General features: G+C 51.2%; 1 protein-coding gene across 1 annotated transcript in view; it reads left to right on the top strand.

The window, feature by feature from the left end:
• Window positions 1–21,451, top strand: part of TGFBRAP1 (transforming growth factor beta receptor associated protein 1) — a 65,915-nt gene extending 44,464 nt beyond the window's left edge. Inside the window, exons 6-12 of the mRNA XM_040993880.1 lie at window positions 302–643; window positions 3,429–3,486; window positions 7,241–7,384; window positions 10,846–10,989; window positions 11,353–11,512; window positions 15,615–16,048; window positions 18,803–21,451. Of these exons, the coding sequence (XP_040849814.1) occupies window positions 302–643; window positions 3,429–3,486; window positions 7,241–7,384; window positions 10,846–10,989; window positions 11,353–11,512; window positions 15,615–16,048; window positions 18,803–18,979 (1,459 nt within the window). The 3' untranslated portion in view covers window positions 18,980–21,451. The remainder of the gene's footprint in view (window positions 1–301; window positions 644–3,428; window positions 3,487–7,240; window positions 7,385–10,845; window positions 10,990–11,352; window positions 11,513–15,614; window positions 16,049–18,802) is intronic.
• Window positions 21,452–22,776: the final 1,325 nt, after the last annotated feature.

Raw genomic sequence — 22,776 nt, 5'->3', positions numbered from 1 at the left:
TTTAGGTATAGCCCTGCAGTGTGGATGGGGTGTTTGAGGCCAAAATCCTTGCCACCCCACACTGTTCCTGTGTGTGTCTCACACCTCGCACACCTCGGCCCCCCGACCTGGTGTCAGCGCCCCGTTTGATGCCACTTAGGAAGGCCCTTGCGATGTGCTTGCCACATGCCCCATCCCCGCCCCTCCCGCCCCCAGCCCCGCTAACATGTGCCCACGGGCACTCCCCTCCAGTGTCGTTTTGTGTGCCTATGTGTACTCTTTCTCTCTTTTTGCTTCATTTAGTTTGACACTGTAATTGCAGAAGCGGCCAGCTTGATGTCCGGGAGCTGATCTCTCTCTACCCCTTCCTGTTGCCCACCTCTTCTTCATTCACCCGGTCTCACCCTCCTCTGCACGAGTACGCAGACCTCAACCAGCTGACCCAGGGGGACCAGGAGAAGATGGCCAAGTGCAAGCGCTTCCTCATGAGCTACCTGAACGAAGTGCGCAGCACAGAGGTAGCCAACGGCTACAAGGAAGACATCGACACCGCCCTGCTCAAGCTGTATGCAGAGGCTGACCACGACAGCCTGCTGGACCTGCTGGTCACCGAGAACTTCTGTCTGCTCACGGACAGCGCTGCCTGGCTGGAGAAGCACAAGAAGTGAGTGCTCGCCTTCTGCCGGCCCTGTGGGTCCTGCCCAGCCCTGCTGTGCCCCACGTTGAGACCCCTTTTTCCGGAGGCTGGCTAGAGCAGCATGACATTTGGGTTCTCTAGGATCTGTGCAGTAACAGCACAAAGCCAGCAGGTGCTGATGACGGGGTCCTGGAGGACGTTCACTCTCACACCGTTCTTTGTTGAGGATTCTTGATTGAGTTGATACAGGATGTGTTTTAAAGCTCGGCCTTGGCTCGTGCGCAACTTAGTGGGTGGCTTTACTCTGGGCGGGTGACTAGAGCCGGGGGCTTCTTTCTCTGCCTGGGTAATCAGGTAGCCCGATCCTTCTCAGCCTGTTTTCTTAGACAAGTTTCACCTTCACACACGAAGGTGAAGGGACAGGCATTTGGCTTAGCAGTTTTCAAGATGCCCACTGGATCCCACGTCAGAATGCTTGGATTTGGTAAGCCTTGATGCCTTACCTCTGGTTTGCTGCTGGTGCAGATCCTGGGCAGCAGCAGTGGTGGCCCAGGGAGTCACCCTGGTTCCTGCTGCCCACATGGGAGGCTAGGGTTCAATTCCTGACTCCGGGCTCCCAACTTTGGACATGCCATTGCAATCTCCTGGGGAGTGAACCAGTGAGTGGCAGCTCTGTCTGCCTCATAGACAGACAGATGGATAGTTAGATTTTTCAGGTCCAAGAGATTAGGTGATCCCTCCTTTAAGTCATAGGAATTTTGTCTGTGGTTTTTGTCGATGATTTGAAATGGCAACAGTCCGGATGAAATCCTGTAGAGACCATGGGGGTTACTGTGCCAGATCCCATCCGGACCCTCCAGCAGGTGTCAGCAGGTACTCAAAGAGGCTATAGGGAGGACTTCTCTGTGGAGTACCCCTTATCCAACATGCTGAGATTGGGCGTGCTGCACACTTTGCAGTTTTTCCACAGTGCTTCAAAACCTGAAACTTTCTGAGCATCATGTTGACACCTAAAAATATTTTGGCTTCAGCCCCTAGTGGCTCAAGTCCTCACCTTGCATCTGCTGGGAATCCTGTGTGGGTGCTAGTTCGTATCCCGGGTGCTCGACTTTCCTTCCAGCTCCCTGATTGTGACCTGGGAAAGCAGTCAAGGACGGCCCAAAGCCTTGGGACCCTGCACCCGTGTGGGAGACCCAGAAGAAGTTCCTGGCTCCTGGCTTTGGATCGGCTCAGCTCTGGCCATTGCGGCCAGTTGGAGAGTGAACCAGCAGATGGAAAATCTTCCTGTCTGTCCTTCTCTCTGTAAATCCTGACTTTCTAATAAAAAGCAATAAAATCTTTAAAAATATATATTTTAGGGCCCGGCGCGGTGGCGCAAGTGGTTAAGGTCCTCGCCTTGCACGCCCGGGATCCCATATGGGCGCCGGTTCTAATCCCGGCAGCCCCGCTTCCCTTCCAGCTCCCTGCCTGTGGCCCGGGAAAGCAGTCGAGGACGCCCCAAATCTTTGGGACCCTGCACCCGCGTGGGAGACCTGGAAGAGGCTCCTGGCTTCGGATTAGCATAGTATTGGCCGTTGTGCTCACTTGGGGAGTGAATCATCGGATTGAAGATCTTCCTCTCTGTCTCTCTTCCTCTCTGTATATCTGCCTTTCCAATGAAAGAATAATAAAAATAAATCTTTAAAAAATATATATATATATATTTTAGCCTCTGGATTTCAGTTGTCACTGATGACAGTGATCTCAGTCCAGTGGGATCCACTGAGTCAGCATAACTTTCTAAAAGGTTAAAGAAAAGGATTCTTGCAGATTCAACATTTTGAGATTTCATTCTTTGAGTGGAGAGACTCGATCACCCAGGATCAAGTTTCTCCAGGCACCTGCTGGCGGGGAAGATGACCAGGGACTGAGGGTGTGGAGGACTCTCAGCCCAAAGGATGCCAGTGTCATTATTAATCCTTTCTAACTGTAAATGAGGGCCAGGGAAGAGAATCTGCTTATGCAGGGTTGCATGGTTGATAAGCTTGAGTTTTGAAATTTCAGGTTCTAGAACCCTGGGAGGCCTCCCTTGGGGCTGCCTGCCGTTTCTGTGGTCTAGCGTTCCTGTTTGGCGTTTACTCCTTCCCTGTGTTCCAGTTCAGTATAGCTTCTGCTGATTCTTTCAATACCACGTGAGGGGTTAATAATAATAGTTAGTTTAAGAGACATGGAATTATATTAGTATTTGAAACAAACTGTAAAACATTTTTTTTTCCTATAGCACAGTATCCCTGTAGTTTTCCAACTCAGGATTAGAAGCAGGTCCTTTTAGGATATTGACAAAATGTACATTTTTTGGTATTGTAAACAAAGAGGCCAAAATGAGGATGCTCTTGTTTGAAACCTACTGTTGCTCTTAGGGTTTTTTTTTGTTTTTAAGATTTATTTTGTTTTATTGGAAAGGCAGATTTACAGAGGAGAGAGAAAGATTTTCCATCCACTGGTTCACTTCCCAGATGACCATAGAGACTACAGTTGAGCTGATCTGTAGCCAAAAGCCAGGAATTTTCTCTGGGTCCCCAATTGCCATTCCCTCCTGCTTTCCAAGGCCACAAGCAGGGAGCTGGATGGGAAATGGAGCAGCCGGGATGCGAACTAGCTCCCATCTGGCATCTCAGCACTTGAAGGGGGAGGATTAGCCAAGTGAGCCATTGTGTCTGCCTCCTCCCCACCCCGCCACTCTTGGAGTTGAACCGAGGGCCAGGAGCAGGGTGCGGAGTGGCCGGCGGGGGTGAGAGCGGGCGGTTGGCCTGACCACCTGGTTCTCTTTCAGGTACTTTGCACTTGGATTACTCTACCATTATAATAACCAAGATGCGGCTGCAGTCCAGGTGAGTTCAGATGCATTCCAGCATTATGTGAAGGTTAAAGCCATTTAGCTTGGTGTTGGTTTTAAAAAAAAACCCATAAATGATAGGAACCCCTTTTCCCTGGCTTACCATCAGAACAAAAATAACATGGTTCAAACGTTGGCCAAGATTTTTTTTTCTTTTACTTAATAACTCTAAAGAACACGATCAAGAGTTTGTAAAAATTGAAGCATGGAAAAAGTGGTTTATTTTTGTTAATAAAACATTTTAATTGTTCCGTAGTCATTGTACATACTTGTGGGAATACCGTGGGGTAATTTGATTGATGCAAAGTCTGATGATCAAACAGGTTAATTAATATGTCCATCTCTTTAAACTTCCCATTTCTTTCTGTTGGACACTTCTCTGTAAGCACTTTGTGCAATGTACATAAAATTGTGATGTGTAGTCATTCAGCTGCGTTGTAAAGTGCCACAACTTGCCGCTGCTCTCTGCTTTGGTTCCCGTTATCCAACCTCCACCCATCTCGTCCTCAGTATCCCCCTCTCCTCTGCTTCCATGCGGTTAGCTTAATGTGTGATCCCCCACTAAGCCACAGACGTGACATCACTGCCTTTTCAGAAAATCAGACAGTAAAGAGCACTGAGGGCAGAGTCTCCATTGTCAGTGACATCAGCTCTTGCCAGTGGCCTGGGCGAGTAACTCTCACCACGTCCCTTGGGACAGAGCTCAAGTTCATGAAGGCCACACCCTAGTCACAAGGGTTGGACCAGAGCTCCAGATGGCTTGGTGGGGACGCTGCACCTGAATCTAGGGTGATACCCGATGTAACGATCTTTGTCTTGTGTCTTACATTTACTGCTGAGCTCGGGGAAAGATCTCATCTCATTGTCCGTAGACTCTCTCCACTTCCTTGTCATCCACTCCCATTGCGCTGTGCAGTGGTTCCATGCTCTGCCCATTTTGTTTGTGTTGTGAGTGCCCACGAAGGTCAACTGTGTTCGTCAAGGTTAAGACAATGTCATGACTTTAGCAAAGGCACACGTGTAGGTGATCTTTGCTTGTTTGACAAACTGCATGCTAATATGATTGCAGAGCACAGTTTTAAAAAAAAAACTGTGGCAAAAAGTGGATTGGGGTGTCAGAAGTGAAACTTTTATGTTTGAAAAGATGATCCTCTCATGGGACAGACATTCTGTGTGGGAGCGAAGACATGGCTTGGAGTACGCACATCCCGTTTCAGAGGGGCTAGGTGCAAGAGCCGACTCTGCTTTGGTTGTAGCTTCCTGCTCATGTGCACGCAGGGAGGTGACAGGTCATGGCTCAACGTCCTGCTCACGTGCACGCAGGGAGGTGACAGGTGACAGGTGATGGCTCAGCGTCCTGCTCACGTGCACGCAGGGAGGTGACAAGTGACAGGTGATGGCTCAGCGTCCTGCTCATGTGCACGCAGGGAGGTGACAGGTGATGGCTCAGCGTCCTGCTCACGTGCATGCAGGGAGGTGACAAGTGACCAGGTGATGGCTCAGCGTCCTGCTCACGTGCATGCAGGGAGGTGACAAGTGGCAGGTGATGGCTCAAGTGCTTGGGAAACCCAGATGGAGTGTGGGCTCCTGGCTATACTGGCTCCGGTTCTGGCTGTTGCAGCCATTGGGGGTGGGGAGTGAACCAGTGGATGGAAGTTCTCAATCTCTGCTTTTCCAAGAAAGCGGAAATCAAATTTTAGAAAAAAAGTAGAGGAATAAGATTCCTATGGAGTAAATCTTCACTGTGGCAAAATTCTATTTTAAAAATGACCCATCTCTCTCTCATTTTTTTAATTTTCTTTTTATTGGAAAGGCAGAACTACAGAGAGAGGAGACACTGGACAAGGCAGGTGAATCTGCTCCTTGCAGCACTGCCATTCCTGTTGGAGCACCAGCCTGAGTCCCAGCTACTTGGCTTCTAAGCCAGCTCCTTGGTATGCTCCTGAAAAAGCAACAGAACCCAAATACTTGGGCCTCTGCTGCCCTGTGGGCAATCGGATATAGTTCTGGGCTCCTGGCTTTACCTTGGACCTGCCCCAGCCGTTGGTGGTCTTTGGGGGATTAAGCAGCAGATGGAAAAATCTCTGTCTATCTCTCTCTGCCGTTTTACCTTTCCAAGAGAGAAATGTTTTTGTTTTGTTTTGTTTTAAGTATATGTCATATAAAATTGCCTTCAGGCTGTGTGTGTAAGGTATATAAGACATAGATGAATTTCATGTTTACATTTTGGTCCTATCCTCAAGATACTTTTTTTTATATATAGATATATAAATATGCAAGTTCTCCCCAATCTTAAAGAGGAAAAATCACAAGAGACTCTAATTCAGAAGCACTCCTGGTCCCTCAGATAAGAGAGGTTCAACCTGTGTCCTGTGCAGCACTGGGGTGCTGCCATCAGAAACACGGTCTGTTCTGCTTGCCCTGCTTCCTGGGCCTCTTGCTGATGCAGAAGTATGGCCGTGGGACAGGTGGATGAGGCTCACACTTGAGTGATGCACCGGGAGCCTCTTCAGGCTGCAGCCCTCTCCTCCAGGGAATGCCGCCTCATTCTGGGGAGCTGAGGACGAGCGTCAGTTAACCCGATGGGGAACTCTGTGGGTGAAATAGCAAGGTTTTGCACTGTGGGCATCTGTCCAGACTGCCCTGTGCCGGAGACAGCAGGGGACAGCCTCATCAGAAGAGAGTGCCTGTTCCAGTCTGGAAAACAACCTCAAAATCGAGAGCTCCTGTTGCGGAGTTGATAGAAATGCCAGACTGATGCTTGCAGGTGAATTTCTCTTCTGTCACAGTGTCATCCATCATCATGTGTTTATTTCATGGAGAAGCGTATTTTATATGTATTTTTGTTCATTTAAAAAGATGAAAAACAGAAACTGAGATCTTCCATCTGCTCGTTCACTCCCTAAAAGCTTGCAGAAGAAGGGGAAGGGGACCACTGGGCCAGGCTGAAGCAAGAACCTCAGAACCCAACGCGGGTCCCCCATGTAGGTGGCAGGAATCCAAGTAGTAGGGCCACCGCAGTTGACCCCCTGGAGTGCAGATCAGCAGGAAGCTGGATGGGAAGCCGACCAGGACTTGAGCCTAGAGACCTTGGTATGGGATGCAGGCAGTCCCAAGCTGCATCTTATCAAATGCCCATGTGTTGAATACATCCGTCTCTCCTGACAGTTATAGTTATTATGTGAATGCTGTGTTACTGAACTGGAAGGAAGAGAGGGAAAGAAGATGGATGGATGGATGGATGGATGGATGGATGGATGGATGGATGGATGGATGGAGGGAGGGAGGGAAGGAGGGAGGGAGGGAAGATGGATGGATGGATGAAGGGAGAGAAGATGGATGGATGGATGGAGAGAGACAAAGGGAGAGAAGATGAATGGATGGATGGATGGATGGATGGATGGATGGATGGATGGATGGATGGATGGATGGAGGAAAGATGGATGGATGGAGAGAGAAGGAGAGAAGATGAATGGAGAGAGGGATAGAGGGAGGGAAGATGGATGGATGGAGAGAGAGAAAGGGAGAGAGGATGGATGGATGGATGGATGGAGAAAGGGAGGGAAGGTGGGTGGATGGAAGGAAGGAAGAAGGGAAGGAAATGCCTTGTACATTCTGCTTTTGATTTGCTGAATTGTGTGTTTTCTGGATGTGAACACTCGCCCCCCTCGTGCTGTGACGGAGCCTAGGAGGTGCCCCCAGCCCCGCCTCCCCTCATTCTGTCTCTCTCCCTTGGTCTTCCCTTCCAGCTGTGGGTGAACATCGTGAACGGAGACGTGCAAGACTCCACCCGCACAGACTTGTACGAGTACATTGTTGACTTCCTCACCTACTGCTTGGACCAGCAGCTCGTGTGGACCTATGCCGACTGGGTCCTGCAGAAAAGCCAAGAGGTTCGTGCTGCACAAATGCATTCTTTTTCAGGGGTGGTAAAAACAGATAAAACTGGAAGAAAAAAATCCTTACTTATTTTGAGGGGATGCTGAAAAAGGCTGCATTTTGACAGCTCCCTCCCCACTTTGTGGTGGTGGCGGCTCCTCCTTTATTACCTTCCCTGAGCTCTCTCCATTCCGGCCCAGAGGGACATTCTACATGTTGTTGCATCCAAGACATGTGGCTTAGGATCCTCCCTCTTGGGCCAGCTGCTCCCTACAGAGAAGCGAGCAGCCTGGCCAGCTTACTTTGCTCGCTAGCCTGTGGTTTGAGGCTGGCTGCCCCATCACGCAGCCTGAGCTTGTTTTCTGTGCAGTGGGATCAGGTTAGGGTCCTGGGGGGCTTGGTACTGAGCCACAGACAGCTTCCCCAGGCCTGGGCCACACCAGGCAGGAAGCGCTCTGTCTCTGCTCTCTGTCCCAACCTTTGCCAGAGAAGTCGTGGGCCTGCCCGTCCTGGAGGCTGAGCAGTGCCCCCCTTGAAGGAGGCGACAGAGGAACCAGCATGAGTGGCTCAGACAGGGAGCATGTCGGTCCTCGCCACTGACAGAACATGCATTTTATTAGCTCCCCGCAGAGACAAAATGAACCATCCGACACAGGGTCTCAAAGCAGGTCTCAGTTTCTGAATGCCATCCATGGCTTTGACAAGCTCTAGCCTGTGTCCTCCATCATGCTGTGCTTATCCTCGGGGTCAGGCTCCTTGCACTTTGTGGACCTTCTGTCTCAGGGCACATGCTTCAGCAAGCCCAAGCAGTCCTGTGACACAGCCCTTAGTGTGTGCTCAGGGTTGGCATTGTGGCGTAGTGGGTAAAGCCTCTGTCTGACGCGCTTGCAGGAGGCACTGCTTCATGTCCTGGATATTCTACTTCGATCCAGCTGCCTCCCTGCTCATGGCCTAGGAAAAGCAGCAGATGGCTGTAGCGCTTTGGTCCCTGTCACCCATGTGGGAGACCTGGAAACAGGTCCTTGCTAAGACCTGGCTGATGGCAGACATCTGGGCAGTGAACGAGTGGGTGGAAGATTTGTCTTCCTCTCTCTTCTCTGTAACTCAGCACTAATAAATAAATAAATAAGCATTAAAAATAATGAAGGAAGGAAGGAAAGTAGGATGGATGGACCCAGTGTGATAGCCTAGTGACTAAAATCCTTGCCTTGCATGCACTGGGATCCCATATAGGTGCCAGTTGTCTCCCAAATGCTATATTTCCCATCCAGCTCCCTGCTTGTGGCCTGGGAAAGCAGTCAAGGATGACCCAAAGCTTTGGGACCCTGCACCTGCGTGGGAGACTCGGAGGAAGCTCTTGGCTCCTGGCTTCGGATCATCTTAACTGAGCTCCAGCCGTTGCGGTCACTTCGGGAGTGAGTCAGTGGATGGAAGCTCTTCCTCTCTGTCTCTCCTCCTCTCTGTATACTTGCCTTTCCAATAAAAATATCACTCTTGCTAGTGATCATAGATGACAGTAAACGCAGAATCTGCCACATGGCAGGTAGTCCCTTAATGAATTTTTTAATGTGTTTTTCATTGGTACACAAAAGCTGTGTTGCGTTAGGATAGGCGTTTGGTCTGGGATTGAGATGCCCACGTCTCGCGTTAGGGTACCTGGATTCAAGGGCAGCTTCCTGCTCATGCAGACCCTGGGAGGCACTGGGGAGGGCTCAGGTTATTGAGTTGCTTCCCCACCACCACCATATAGGAGATTTGCATTGAGTTCCCAGCTGCAGCCCAAACCTGCCCTGGCTGTTGGCAGATATTTGAGGAATGCACCAGCAGATGGGAAAAAGCTGTCTCGGTCTCTGCCTCATGAAAGAGAGAGAGAGAGTGAAAGGAAGGAAGGAAGGGATAGAGAGGGAAGAGGAAGGAAGGAAGGTGGGTGCACATTTATGGGATGCTCTGTAACATCTTTTTTTTTTTTAAAGATTTATTTATTTTATTACAAAGGCAGATGTACAGAGGAGGAGAGACAGAGAGGAAGATCTTCCATCCGATGATTCACTCCCCAAGTGAGCGCAACGGCCACTGCTATGCCGATCCGAAGCCAGGATCCAGGAGACTCTTCCGGGTCTCCCACGCGGGTGCAGGGTCCCAAGGCTTTGGGCCGTCCTCGACTGCTTTCCCAGGCCACAAGCGGGGAGCTGGATGGGAAGTGGAGCTGCCAGGATTAGAACCAGCGCCCATTTGGGCTCCCGGTGCATTCAAGGTGAGGACTTTAGCCACTAGACCACACCGCCAGGCCCACTCTGTAACATCTTAATGATGTTATGTGAGTTGTGTGGCAGTCAGATCAAGGCAGACATATCTATATCCTCAAACGTTCGCTGTTCCTTTTGGTGAGAATACCAGAATCCTTGCTGGTAGTGTATGTCGTCTCTTAAATGCTCTGACAGCCACGTGAGGTTCCCAGAAGGGAACCCTGAAGTCATAACTGGAAAAGCTTACACAAGGGAACTTCAACAAGTTCAGAGGAAAATGAAAAGAAAAGCTATATTTTGGTACAAAAAAGTTTTTTTTGTAATATACATATCCATGGATTTGTAAAAAAAAATATATGTATTTTTATTAGAAAGTCAGATTTACGGAGAGAAGGAGAGACAGAAAGATCTTCCATCCGCTGGCTCACTCTCCAAGTGGTTGCAATGGTCAGAGCTGAGCCAGTTGAAAGCCAGGAGCCTGGAGCCTCGTACGGTTCTCCCACACAGGTGGGTGCAGGGTCCCAAGGCTTTGGGCCGTCCTTGACTGCTTTCCCAGGCCACAAGCAGGGAGCTGGAAGGGAAGTAGAGCAGCTGGGACAAAAACCAGTGCCTGTGTGGGAGCCTGGCTGATGCAAGGCAAGGAGGACTTGAGCCAGGAGGCCACCGTGTCATGCCCGCCATGGATTTTTTCGAAGGCCTCGCTCGCACTGAACCTTCTTCCAACTCTCTTGAGAGAAATTCCAGTAGTTGTCTGAGGAGTGTGTCTTGGGTGCCTTTCCTTGTCTGCTTAATGCTTTCTGGTCTGTCCATGCTTCTTGCTGTAATTTGTTAACCATTTCATTAGCGTAGGCTTGACATGCAAAGAGCTAGACACTTTTAGCGTATCAAATCACTGCTTTAAAAGACAGTTTTTTTTTTTTTTTTACTTGTTTGTTCACTTGAGAAAAAGAGAGAGCGATTCTATCCGCTTTCTAAATGTGCACAAGACCAGCAGTGGGTAAAGCCAAATCTAGGAGCTGCTGTAAGTGGCAGGAGTCCAGTTACTTGACGCCTCAGTGCTGCCCCCTCGTGTTTGCATCGGCAGTAAAAGTCAGGCGCCCGATCAGTCCAGTGTAGGACACGGGCAACTTCATCGGTTACTAGGCCAAAAGCCTACCACGGCGTGTAAGTGTGCAGAGCCCAGAGAAGGTGGCCTTGAATGCACAGTAACCGTGTTGTCCCCCCCTCAGGTTGGAGTTCAGGTTTTCACCAAGAGGCCTTTGGATGAACCACAGAACTGCTTCAATCCGGACGACATCATCAGCTGCCTTAAAAAGTACCCCAAAGCCCTGGTCAAGTACCTGGAGCACCTCGTGATCGACAGGAGGCTGCAGGTGAGTCAGAGCGAGGCTGCCTGAACGAGTGCCGTCAGCTCGTGGGCGGAGAAACCTCGTATCATGCTTGTCCTTGCGATGGCCGGAGGGAGTCCTGACGCGTGGTCACAGTCCCTGGAGAACAGTAGCCTTTCTTGTTTTTAAAAAAAGTCTCCATCCCATGTCCACGTGCCCTCCATTCTTTTTCTCTTTTCCTTGCCTTTTCCCATCCTCAAAGGAGACAAGAGAAGTCACACCCCTGTGTAGAACCCCTCATCCTGTTGTGGCCCTTATTTAGATCCAGCTCTGTGTGGAGGCTCCCCCGGAGGGCTCCGGCTGCTGACCCGTGGATGCCCTCTCTGCTTGGCTCCCTGTGTCCTGCAGAAGGAAGAGTATCACACTCACTTAGCCGTCCTCTACCTGGACGAGGTGCTGCGGCAGAGGGTGCCCTGCAGTGGCCAGGAGGCTGAAGCTAGCGAGACCCAGGCCAAGCTGCGGCGTCTGCTCCAGAAGTCCGACCTGTACCGAGTCCACTTCCTGCTGGGTGAGGATGCACTTCGTCTTCTGTCTGTGCGCAGGATGCATGTCCAGGGTTGGGGGAGACAGGCAGGCTGGGGCCGAGCTCCCAGCTTGATTCCTGAGAGAGGGGCAAAGTGTCTTCTGCTCCCACATTCCCAGGTGGCAGCAGCTTGCTTGCTTGCTTGCTTGCATTCTTTCTTTCTCTCTCTTTCTCTCTCTCTCCCTCTCTCTTCCTTCCTTTCTTAAGATTTTGGGTTTTTTGTTTGTTTGTTTAATTTAACTTGAAAGACATACAAAGAAGAAAGACACAGAGGAAGCAGATGCTTCCACCTGCTGGTTCACTTTCAAAATGGTTGCAACAGACAGAGCTGGGCCAGTCCGAAACTGGAAGCATGGAAGCTGCTTCTGGGTTTTTTCATGTGGAAGCAGAGGCCCAAGGATTTGGGTCATCCTCTGCTGCTTTCCCTGGCCATTGGCAGGGAGCAGGATCGAAAGCAGAGCAGCCAGGACTAAACCAGTGCCAGGTTGGCATCCTGGGATGTTGGCCCCTCGGGCGGATGATCAGTCTGCTCTGCCATTTTGGCACAATGGACAGTGCCTTTGACTGATGACGTTGAAGGTGTCCTGTCGGGTTCTGGATCTCCTTGCATCTCTTGGCTGGGCTTTCATTTCAGTAGCTTGGCCCATCATTGAAGTGCTGAATCATGCGTAGTTCCTTTGGATGACTCTAGGACAGTTGTCTCTCGGTGTCCATTGGGCAATGGTGCCTGGACTCTCCCAGCCTCTCCAGTCTAGGGATAACGAAATCTGTGCATGCCCAAGTCCTTTGGTGTCATATTTGCACATGACCTCCATGCATCCTTCTGCAAGCTTGAAGTCATTCGTAGGTCATTTATGCGACCAAGTGCTGTGTGCACAATCTGTAGCAGGAGCTGTCAGACCATGCTGTCCAGGGAGTGTTGACAGAAAGCCTGTACGCCTTCAGCAGAGTTGCGTTGTCGTCAGAGTATGCTTGCTCCTTGGTGAGTGGATCTGTGGATGCAGAACCGTACAGAAGGCGACTGGGCTCGATCATGCCTTTGCCCACTGGTACTGTCTGCTGCCCAAGGCTCGGGGCCACTTGGGTCCTCAGCCAGGGCAAGCCAGTGTGGATATCATGGACGGACTTCGGATGTTCGGTTCCTCAGAGGCGCAGAGACCACAAGTTGCTGTGTGTTTCTCAAAGATGTGTTCGTGTGAAAGAGTGATAGAAACGGAGACACCTTGCATCGGCATCGTTTAAAGATGCCTGATGAGGTTCACGCTGTTGCCTCGCTGCCTTCGTCCCCACAGCCTGCAGCGCAGTAGCTCCCCTCCTTTACAACTCACCCAACACACGCGTTGTCTCCGTGAGGGGCGCCACGGCCTTCGTGCACTTCGGATGCCCGGTGGCACTGTGCTCAGCGAGGTCACCCACAGGACCAAAAGGGAACAAGTGTTACATTAGTCATGACAAAGCTCTGTGTGGAAAATGGGAGTTGAAACTGCAAGGTCAAGTGTAGCTTTCCTGAGGCGCTCAGCTGGCATTTCTCTGTGCTCTGCCCTTCGTCTTGCTGCGAGTGTCAGCCTTCGGGCTTACAGATCCAGTTCATCAAGTAGGCAGATGCATGAATCCACAAATGGATACCGAGCACACAGGATGGGGCAGCTCATCTGCCCCTTCCTCACTGGGGCCATGTCTGATGCCTGGCAACCCCATGGAGGAAATCCTGTTATTGTCCTTCCCAGGCCCAGAGAGGTTGACCAGTTGGCCTCACAGTCTGTGGGCTTTGGTACTGGATGTGAGCTGAGGGTTCTGTGTGCGCAGCCAGTGCTAGTTGTTCTTTATACCTGCTGCAGGGCTGATGTGCAATGTGATCCTCCATGCCATAAAAATTGATAAATATATTTGTTTTACAGTTTACTAATTTAGAAGATCAGAGTTACATAGATAAAAAAAAAAAAAAAGAATTCATCTTGTATCTACTACTTCATTCCCCATATACTGCAGTAGCCAGCACTGGCTCAAGCTAAGGCTGGCGCCTGGAACTTCGTGTGGCTGCCATGTGAGTGACAAGGGCCCAAACACTTGGGGCCGCCATTCATTGCTTTTCCCAGGCCATTAGCAGAGAGCAGGATAGGCAGCTGAGACGAGAGCTGGCGTCCGTGTGGGATGTTGATGCTACAGGGGGGTCGACTTAGCTACTACACCACAACACCCACCCAAGTTCTTTCGTGTCTTTATAGTGTTAAGCATTTTGGTCTGGACCCATGCCAGTTGTTAAATATCTTTGCTATAGTCTCAACACTTTTGGCTTTACAGATGTCAGCCATTAGTTGTTGACCAATGCGTTCAAGTCTGCCAATTTCGAATGCGTGTAGTGTGTTCTCTGCACTGTGGTGCATTGAGAATGTCAAGATGAGTGAGACTTGCTTCTGATCTTCAGAAATGAATCTCTAGACTTGGGGCGGAGGGGCCTGGGAGAGCTTCTCCGGAGCAGGCATCGTTGGAGCAAGGACAGACGAGCCTGGGGATGCTTCAGGACACAACGGGTGCCGAAACCCCCAAACTGCCTTGTGTCTCTATTTGTCAGGTGTATGGACACCCAGCCTACCCACTCAGGGTGGGTGTGAGATTCCAGTATAAATGAGATGATGTGTGTAACAGATGCGGGTCACCAGTTCTCCTGCCCATCTTTGCCTCTCTCCCTGTGCCTGAAATGGCATGTCTTTGCTGGCATCCACAGTGACACCGATGCCTCTAGCGCAAGAGGTGCTGGAAGCCCTTGCTATGACACGAGGCGTGTCTTGGTCACAAGTTGCAGACCTGTGACTCTCCCCCCCCCCCCCGAGAGTGGCCACTCCTCACATGCCAAAGACCTAGAACTGGAGTGTTCACCTTGGCCCTGAACTGGGAGTTGACCTTGAAGTGCCCTTGCAGAGTTGGGAGACACCTTTTGTTATTGTCCCCTTTTATAGGTGTGGTGGGGAACACATTGATTTTGCTGGTGCCGCTCAGCTTGCTAGTCTCACAGCTTTGTTCAGGTCCCCCTACCCTTAGGACCTGGAAGATGAATTGCCAAAGATAGACACTTTTCGGGCCTGGCGCGGTGGCCTAGTGGCTAAAGTATTCACCTTGAACGAGCCAGGATCCCACCAGTTCTAATCCCAGCAGCTCCACTTCCCATCCAGCTCCCTGCTTGTGGCCTGGGAAAGCAGTCAAGGATGGCCCAAAACCTTGTGACCCTGTACCCATATGGAAGACCTGGAGGAAGTTCCTGGCTCCTGGCTTCAGAACGGCGCAGCACCGGCCATTGCAGTCACTTGGGGAGTGAATCATCGGACGGAAGATCTTCAAAAAAAAAAAAAAAAGATACTTTTCTTTTTCCACATTTTGTTGAATAATGGTAGTGTGGGTTTTGAACACTCAGAGACCATGTTCCTTTCAGTGAAGTGTATTTTAAGCTGAAATAAAGGGATTCGGTGTACCATCTGGGAGAGGTAAAGTTTGGACTCAAGATCATCTTCCTGTAGTCGGCCCTCTATTGTTTTGAGTTCTAGAAAGAAAAATATGAGCAAGTTGCTGACCGTGTGCAGGCTATTTCCTTTTTTTTTTTTTTTTTCATTATTTACAAAACAGTGTGGCATAGCAGCTATTCACACAGAATTTACACTGTGTCAGGGATTCGAGGTTCAAGTACACGGGAGGATGTGCACAGGGTACTAATACTGCAGGGTTGTTTCTGAGGGACCCGAGCATCCTGGGGGTACGTGTCTGCGGAGGATCCCCGCGTATGGCGGGGCGACTTGTGGACGAGAAGATACTGGCACTGGGAAGAGAGGACTAACGGAGGTTGGCTTGGCAAGCTGGAGCCGTGGTGGCTTCTGGGGCTCCTGGGAGATCCTTGTCACTTCCCTTAGGGATGTGTGTCATGTGTTGTTTGAATGGCTGGATTTGCTGCGGGAAAGGCAAGCAAGCATCCCCTCGGGCAAGTGGCTGGCAATGTTTAGCCACCAGGTCGTTGGGGCAGCTGGCTTGGCTCGGCCCCATCCGAAGCTCAGGCCAGCAGGAACTTGGTTGCATTTCTGAATGTCACTCTGTCCTGCAGAGAGGATCCAGGGCGCCGGCCTGCCCATGGAGAGTGCCATCTTGCACGGGAAGCTGGGTGAGCATGAGAAGGCCCTGCACATCCTGGTACACGAGCTGAAGGACTTTGCAGCGGCCGAGGACTACTGCTTGTGGCGCTCCGAGGGCCGTGACGCGGCCTGCCGCCGCCGCCTCTTCCACACGCTGCTCACCTTGTATCTGCGTGCCGGACCCTCTGCCAACGAGCTGACCATGGCTGCCGTGGACCTGCTCAACCGCCATGCCCTGGAGTTCGATGCGGCGCAAGTGCTGCAGCAGCTGCCCGGCTCCTGGTCTGTGCAGCTCCTCTGCCCCTTCCTGACCGGGGCCATGAGAGACAGTGTGCATACGAGGAGGACCACACAGGTAGCCCTTGGCTTAGCCAGGTCAGAAAACTTGCTCTACATGTACGATAAGGTGAGTACCTGCTCCTGAATATAGGGTCCCTTCCTGATTGCTTCGGTGTTTTCTGGAAGGCAGGTTTGCTTCAAGAAAAATGGTCTCTGTCAGTTTCTCTCTTCTCCCTGGGTGACTTGTCCTAAAATGTCTGATCCCACTCCTATTCGTGCAGGAACTGAGGTCTCTGTGGGCAGAGGCAGAGGCTGGGCTGGCAGGTGGCACGTCGGCAGAGCTGTTTCCTCGTTCACACTCTGAGAAAGAGCAGAGCCTGTAAGGAAGGCTGCAGACAGCAGAAAGGAGTCAAAACAGAGGACACTTACCCAGCATGGTGATGGGCTGGCCCCATGCCGGACACGTTTTGCCATGATGTCATTCCATCACCGCAGAAATGTCCACTGTCATCTGATGTAGTCCATAGAAGAGACAGGGGCACCAGGAACTCATGGTCAGCACATGGAGGACCAGAGGTCCTCCAAGGCTGGCTCAGAACCCCCCACGTTTAGGTGGCCAAGCTATATTCCTCTTCTGGAGGCTTTGTTCTCATGAAGTCTGGCAGTGTGGTAGTCTTAGTGCAGAAATTCCACGTGATCCTTTCCCACTTCCAAAGTCTGTCACTGAAGCCAGGAAACACTGGCTCAGACCAGGCAGCAGCAACATCTTCTCTAATTTTTAAGAATTATTTATTTTTATTGGAAAGGCAGATCACATTTAGGGAGAGAAGAAGGGGAAGATCTTCCATCCACTGGTTCACTCCCCAAGTGGCTGCAACGGCTGGGGCCGAGCTGAGCCAGTCCAAAGCCAGAAGCCAGGAGCCTCTTTTAGTTCTCCTATGTGGGTGCAGGGTCCCAATGCTTTGGGCCATCTTTGACTGCTTTCCCAGACCACAGGCAGGGAGCTGGATGGGAAATGGAACAGCTGGGATTAGAACCAGCACTTATATGGGATCCCAGCACATGCAAGATGAGGAAACCACCTTACAACCTATCAGCAGGGACATCACCTTCCCTTTCGCCCAGCATACACTTAAGATAATTCTAAAAGAAGACACTTCTTGATTGCCTCCCCTCACTCTCCTTTGGGTTCTTGGAGGGCAGGAAATTGAATACAGAGAGTATTTCTCTGGAGCAGGGATGGGGGACATTTTTTTCTGCCAAAGGCCATTTGGCTATGTGCAACAACATCATTGGCAGGCGAAAATTATCAACTTTAAAATGTGGATTTATTGAATTTCAAGTCCTACGTAGAGTTTTCTTAGCAGGACCAGACCAAATGATTAATCCCGTGGCTTGAGCATTCCCCACCCCAGCACTAAAGCCTAACATGGCGTGTCGCAGGCATGTAATATATGATTTTTTGACTGAGAGATGGGATAAATAAATTGCTAGAAGCATTATTCCAGAATGTAATCAGGCAAGACGCTATTGCTTGATTCTGCTGATAGACCGGGTTGCCTCAATGAATCGTGCGGGCTTCCTGTAACTTCCAAAACTCAGATCCTGTTTATTAGACGGAAGCCAATCCTTTACAGCCCTGTTTCCTTAGTATCTCTGAAGAAATGAAGTTGTGCTCCCTAGGAACCAAGAGGAATACGCTCTGATTTATCACATGAATTCGATTGAGTCCTTCGTTTGTGCCTTCCTCTTACTTGCGAATGAAAGGAGCAGGGAATCAAATGGCACAGTAGATCCTATTCAGCTGTAACTTTTTCTTTTTTTGAGATGTATTTGTTTGAAAGGCAGAGTTACAGAGAAGAAGGGAAAAAGAAAGAGGTAGATAAATCTTCCATCCACTTATTTACCCCCCAGATGCCTGTAACGGGCGGTGCTGTGCTAGCACCAGAGCAGGAGCCAGCCAGGGAGTCAGGAGCCAGAGCCAGAAGCCGGGAGTTAGAAGGCAGGAGCTACAGCCAGGAGTCACGGTAGAGCCAGGATTCCAGGCAGGAGCCAGCCAGGAGCCAAGAGGCAAGAGCCAGGAGCCAGGAGCCAGGCAGGAGCCACAGCCAGGAGCCAGCCAAGAGCCAGGAGCCAGCCAGGAGCCAGGAGCCAGCCAAGAGCCAGGAGCCACAGCCAGGAGCCAGCCAAGAGCCAGGATCCAGGCAGGAGCCACAGCCAGGAGCCAGCCAAGAGCCAGGAGCCAGGCAGGAGCCACAGCCAGGAGCCAGCCAAGAGCCAGGAGCCACAGCCAGGAGCCAGCCAAGAGCCAGGAGCCACAGCCAGGAGCCAGAAGCTCTCTCCAGGTCTCTCTCATGAGTGGTAGAAACCCAGGCTTCTCTCCCATTTTCTGCTGCTTTCCCAGGCACATTAGCAGGGAGCGGAATTGGAAATGGAATAGCCAGGACTTGAACCGGCACCGTGACATGGGACGCCACTGTGGCAAGTGACAGCTTAACCTACTGCCCTACAATGCAGACTCTACTCCTGATTTTCTAACAGGCAAGAGCTTGAGATGAAGAAAGCTCAGAGGAGACTGTAGGGAGGGTCATCGTAGAGATGCTTCAGCCAGACAGAAATAAAGCAGCTTTTGTAGTTTTAGTTTTGTTTGGTCGGTTGGTTGGTTGTGTCTTTTTTTGGTTTTTTTAACTTCTTCAGTGACTGGAGATGGTTTTGTTCATTTGAATCCCTCATATTCTGCTTTATGGAGCTGATGCAAAGATGGGTCTGGTCGGAGGGGTGATGGGGCTCGGCGTGCCAGCACTAAGCCCTGGAAGGTGGCCCCTTCCGTTACTGGTCCCTTGTCTCCACCAGCTTTCACAGTGTGGGTTTCTGTTTCCAGATGAAGTTGAAAGGAAGCGCAATTCGGCTCTCGGACAGGAAGCGTTGCCAGCTGTGCCAGAACCCTTTCGGCGAGCCGGTGTTTGTCAGATACCCAAACGGCGGCCTCGTGCATGCGCACTGTGCGGCCAGCAGGCACATGGACCCTGGTGCCCCCAGCCCGGACACCCGGACTTGAGATCCCGGCGCCTGAGCCAGTCGCCAAGCCTGCTGGACGCGGAGAACAGACCTTTGTGGCCTCCGTGCTTTGTGCCAGCCAGGACGAAAGGCGAATGGCTGACCGTGCACCCGGCAGAGGTCGGTCCATGAGAGGCCCCTGCACTGCCGACCGCTGTCCGAATGTTCATGGAAAACTCTGGGAAAGCACAGACAGGCCTAAGGCAGGCTGTCCAGGGACACGGTGACCCCAAGCAAGATCTCCTTTTGGGGAGGGGGGGATTGTTAGAAAAGAGAGTCATCCTCATGCCATCCAGACACAAGTGGGGGACTGCGCCCCCAGTTTTAGATGTCCATTTGCACTGGAAACGTGTGGCTTCAGCATGGACTGGAGCCACACTGCCCTTGGGCATCTGAGCCCCGGGCTGGGCACCTGGCCACCTCGCCCCACGGAGGTTCTGCCCTTGCCCTGCAAAACGGCTGACCCAAGGGAACTAGTTTGGTTCCTTCTTACACCCTGGCTAGCTCCCAGCCCCTTCACTCCTACTCCCAAAGATTGCACCTTTGTGACCCGACCACTCCATAGAGGTGAATCCCCATGTGCCCAGTTCCCCAGCAGGAGAGCATCTCATGAGAGAGACAGTACTTTCCATCCAGAGGAAGACAGCGGAGACGGGGAGCCCCACGCTGCTCCATGAGCAGGCCCAGGGCCGCAGCCCTCCACTGTGGCCCTGCCCGGCTGGCAGGAAGGTCTGCGGTTGGCCCATGGGCCTGGGCACTTTTATTTGCTTCTGTGTCGTCACTGTAGTTTTCCTGTTGGTTAGAAATCCACCCATCCCCAGTCCTTGGGCTTGCGTTTTCTTGTTAACACATACCTCCTCCTGAGCCAGTGCAGGGACTGGGCCGAGCCTTCTCAGGAGATGCCGGTTTTAACTTCCCGCTTCTTGGAGGAAGCTGTCTGGGCACCGGATGGAGGGCCGGACCTGCCCCTCCTGCCAGGGGCCGCTGCACGATGCACCAGCACTCCCTGAGGCTACTTCCCCTCCCCCTCCCCTACCCCCACTGTGGGCACCCTGCCCTGAGGTTTCCTGGTTGCACTAAGCGCCTCTCAGCCATCCCAATGCACAGCATCCTTTTGTGTATCTGTGTGTGTGTGTGTCACTGGTGGGATGAAGCGCTCGCTGCCACCCTGCCCCTCTTGTGGGTCTCCCGCTCACTGATTCCGTTAGACGCTAGCCCCTTGACGGCGGTGCTTGGGCAACACACGTGAGTGGGTGGGTGTGTGTGATGAGGATGGACCCAGGTACACCCTCTCAGCATTAGCCCAAGCCTAGAGAGCTCATCCTTCATCCTTTAAAAAATGTCCCCTGTACCGATCATGGTCAGGGTAGTTTTCCTTTAGGGTTCCGAGTGGGTCAAGATGCAGACACACATCCATGCATTAATTGGGAAGAGCTGGCACCTATCCCCCTCTCCTCCCTCCCCCCCCGTTTTGGTTATCTAATGAAGAAGCGATGACAAAATTCCCCCTTGCAGCTCAACTGTGTGCTGTGTCAGTTGGTGCAAGCTCAAAGCTGGGTCATATGAGTTCTACCCCGTGGATAAGGGAGTGGCCGTCTGACTGAATAGATTGTCTTTACAGCTTGTGAGTTGGAGTTCATATCCTTCAATGAACAAGTTACCAGAATATGCACTTTGGAAAGCGCCGCTTTGCTGTGCACCAAATGGGTAAAATCTTGGGGGAAAAGAAAAAGCTTGTGGGTTGCTTCTCCTCCCATCGAGGACACTGGACTTCTCTGGGAGCATCGATCCACGTTTTGGAATGTCTGTTGCCTTTTTGGATAATGGGAATCAGGAGGGAACGGTCTTCCATCTCCTCTAAATCCGTTAACCGAACAGGCAGGGTTCTAAGCAAACGTGTGCATAATAGTATACTACAAACCGTACCTTTCTCGAAACCTTCCCTCAACTCCTAGAAAACCCTTTTCTCAAATATATTTAAGGGAAAACACAGGGTTCTTTCTATTGGCCTGCTCTTTTGTGACTGTGCTGTTGAATAGAACAAGTAGGACTGTCACTCTGACTCCCCCACCCGCAGTGGGTTTGCTGCAATTGTTCTAGTGCAGAAACAGCGTGAGCGCTGTTCAGTTGACGTCAGTATCCCGTGGGCCACACTCCCAGTTTGACGAAGTGTTTATCTGCTGTTGCCTGGCACGCGTTCATGCGGCAGTGCCACCTAGGCTGTGGCACCTTGGGCTTGGAGTTGCAAAGCTGTCATGTACGTGGTGAACTGGGTGTCCCGGAGTGGCAGGAAGGGGCTGAGCACCGCCCCTCCAACCTGAATGCCCGGTGCACAGTGAGGGTGGCCTTGCTCTCTCTGCTGACCCTGCCATGGAAACCTTTGTCCCCACAACTTATTCCTTCTTCCCTGATTGGGTCCCAAATACACGAGATGTACAAATGTAAACAAATTTTATTAAAATCATTTTAATTCTTTGCTCTTCCTGTATTTTGTTTCTGTTTGTTTTAATAAAATTGACCTGGTAACGTGATGGTTTCCACTCACACTGTGCCTCTTCCTCGTCCGAGGAGTTCTAGAACTTAGTCAGGCACCTCTACTGGCTGCCTGCAGAGGCCGTGCGTCCTGTTCCTGTCTCACGGAACAGCAACCTGGCTGCCCTGAAGTCCTTCCGCGTTGCCTTCGGAGAACTCGGCGCACCGAGGAAGTCAGCCAAGGATGTTGCTGTCACCAGATGGCCCGAGGTGAGCACTCTGCCTCTCGATCTCTATCTCTGAATGTACCCAAGGGATACGACTTTGAACTTCATCCCTTAGAACACCATTGATAGGAGTTCCTTGAAAACCAAGCCTGTTGTGTTCGCAGCAGCAGTCCTGTTGGATTTCTCCTGGTCTTCCATCCCAGATGCTGTCCTCCAAGGACACAGTGTGCTCACACATAGCACACGCGGAGGTTGTAAGGGTAGGGGCAAGGTGTCATGACCCATCTTGGGTTTCAGATTGAGGAAATGAAGGTGCTGTGTGTGCTCAGAGAACTGGCAGTGTGAGTGGGCACCTCGCTAGAACTCTAGTTTCCCAAATTCCCCTGCTGCTGCGTCAGCAACCCAGACCACGGGACGGCCAGAGCCAACCCGGGGAGGACCAGAGAACAATGACGCAACAACTCTAGTAGCTTCCCAGTTTGACATTGTAATTCTCTTGTCATCCAGTGTTTTGGGGAAGAACCAAGTGGCCAGGAGGGAGGCTTTTACATGGATAGCCCTGGCTGGAAGGAGGGAGTTGCCGGTTCACACTGAACTGTGAGAATACCACAGAGGCAGAAGGCAATGACAAGTGGTGAGACAGAGAGAGAACCCAAATCAGTGGCCTAGATGCCTGTGTCAGTGCAAGCGTCTAACGTGGTTAAATGGGCTGTGACTCATGTTAAGAGTAATTAGATAGTAACAAGCACCCCATTTGCTCCTAGCGGATCTGTCAACTTTAGCAGCTGAAATGAAAATGTGCAAGAATTGAGACCATATGGATCGGGGCCTTTTCACCTGTGCAGAGAGGCGAGATGGCTGGAGCACCATCTAAAAGCTTGTTAACACACTGTTTGGAGACAAGCAATTGGCTTAATGAAGCCTGCTTTGCTTTAACTTGCAACCAGGGAAGGGAAACAAATAGCTGTACTTCAGCCCGCAGTCCAGAGGCATAAATTTTTAGTTCAATGAGATCATGTGTCGAGAAGGGACCCGAGAGCCATGTACACCGTTCAGCCGGCCAGTTTTAGCCTGAGAAGTGTTCGAGGTGGGGAACCCT

The sequence above is a fragment of the Ochotona curzoniae genome, unplaced genomic scaffold (genome assembly GCF_017591425.1).
Source record: "Ochotona curzoniae isolate NIBS_2020 unplaced genomic scaffold, NIBS_Ocur_1.0 contig_883, whole genome shotgun sequence".
Taxonomy (NCBI): Eukaryota; Metazoa; Chordata; class Mammalia; order Lagomorpha; family Ochotonidae; genus Ochotona; species Ochotona curzoniae.
Note: the sequence above shows the minus strand (reverse complement) of the source record. Positions and strands in the feature narration are given on the sequence as shown.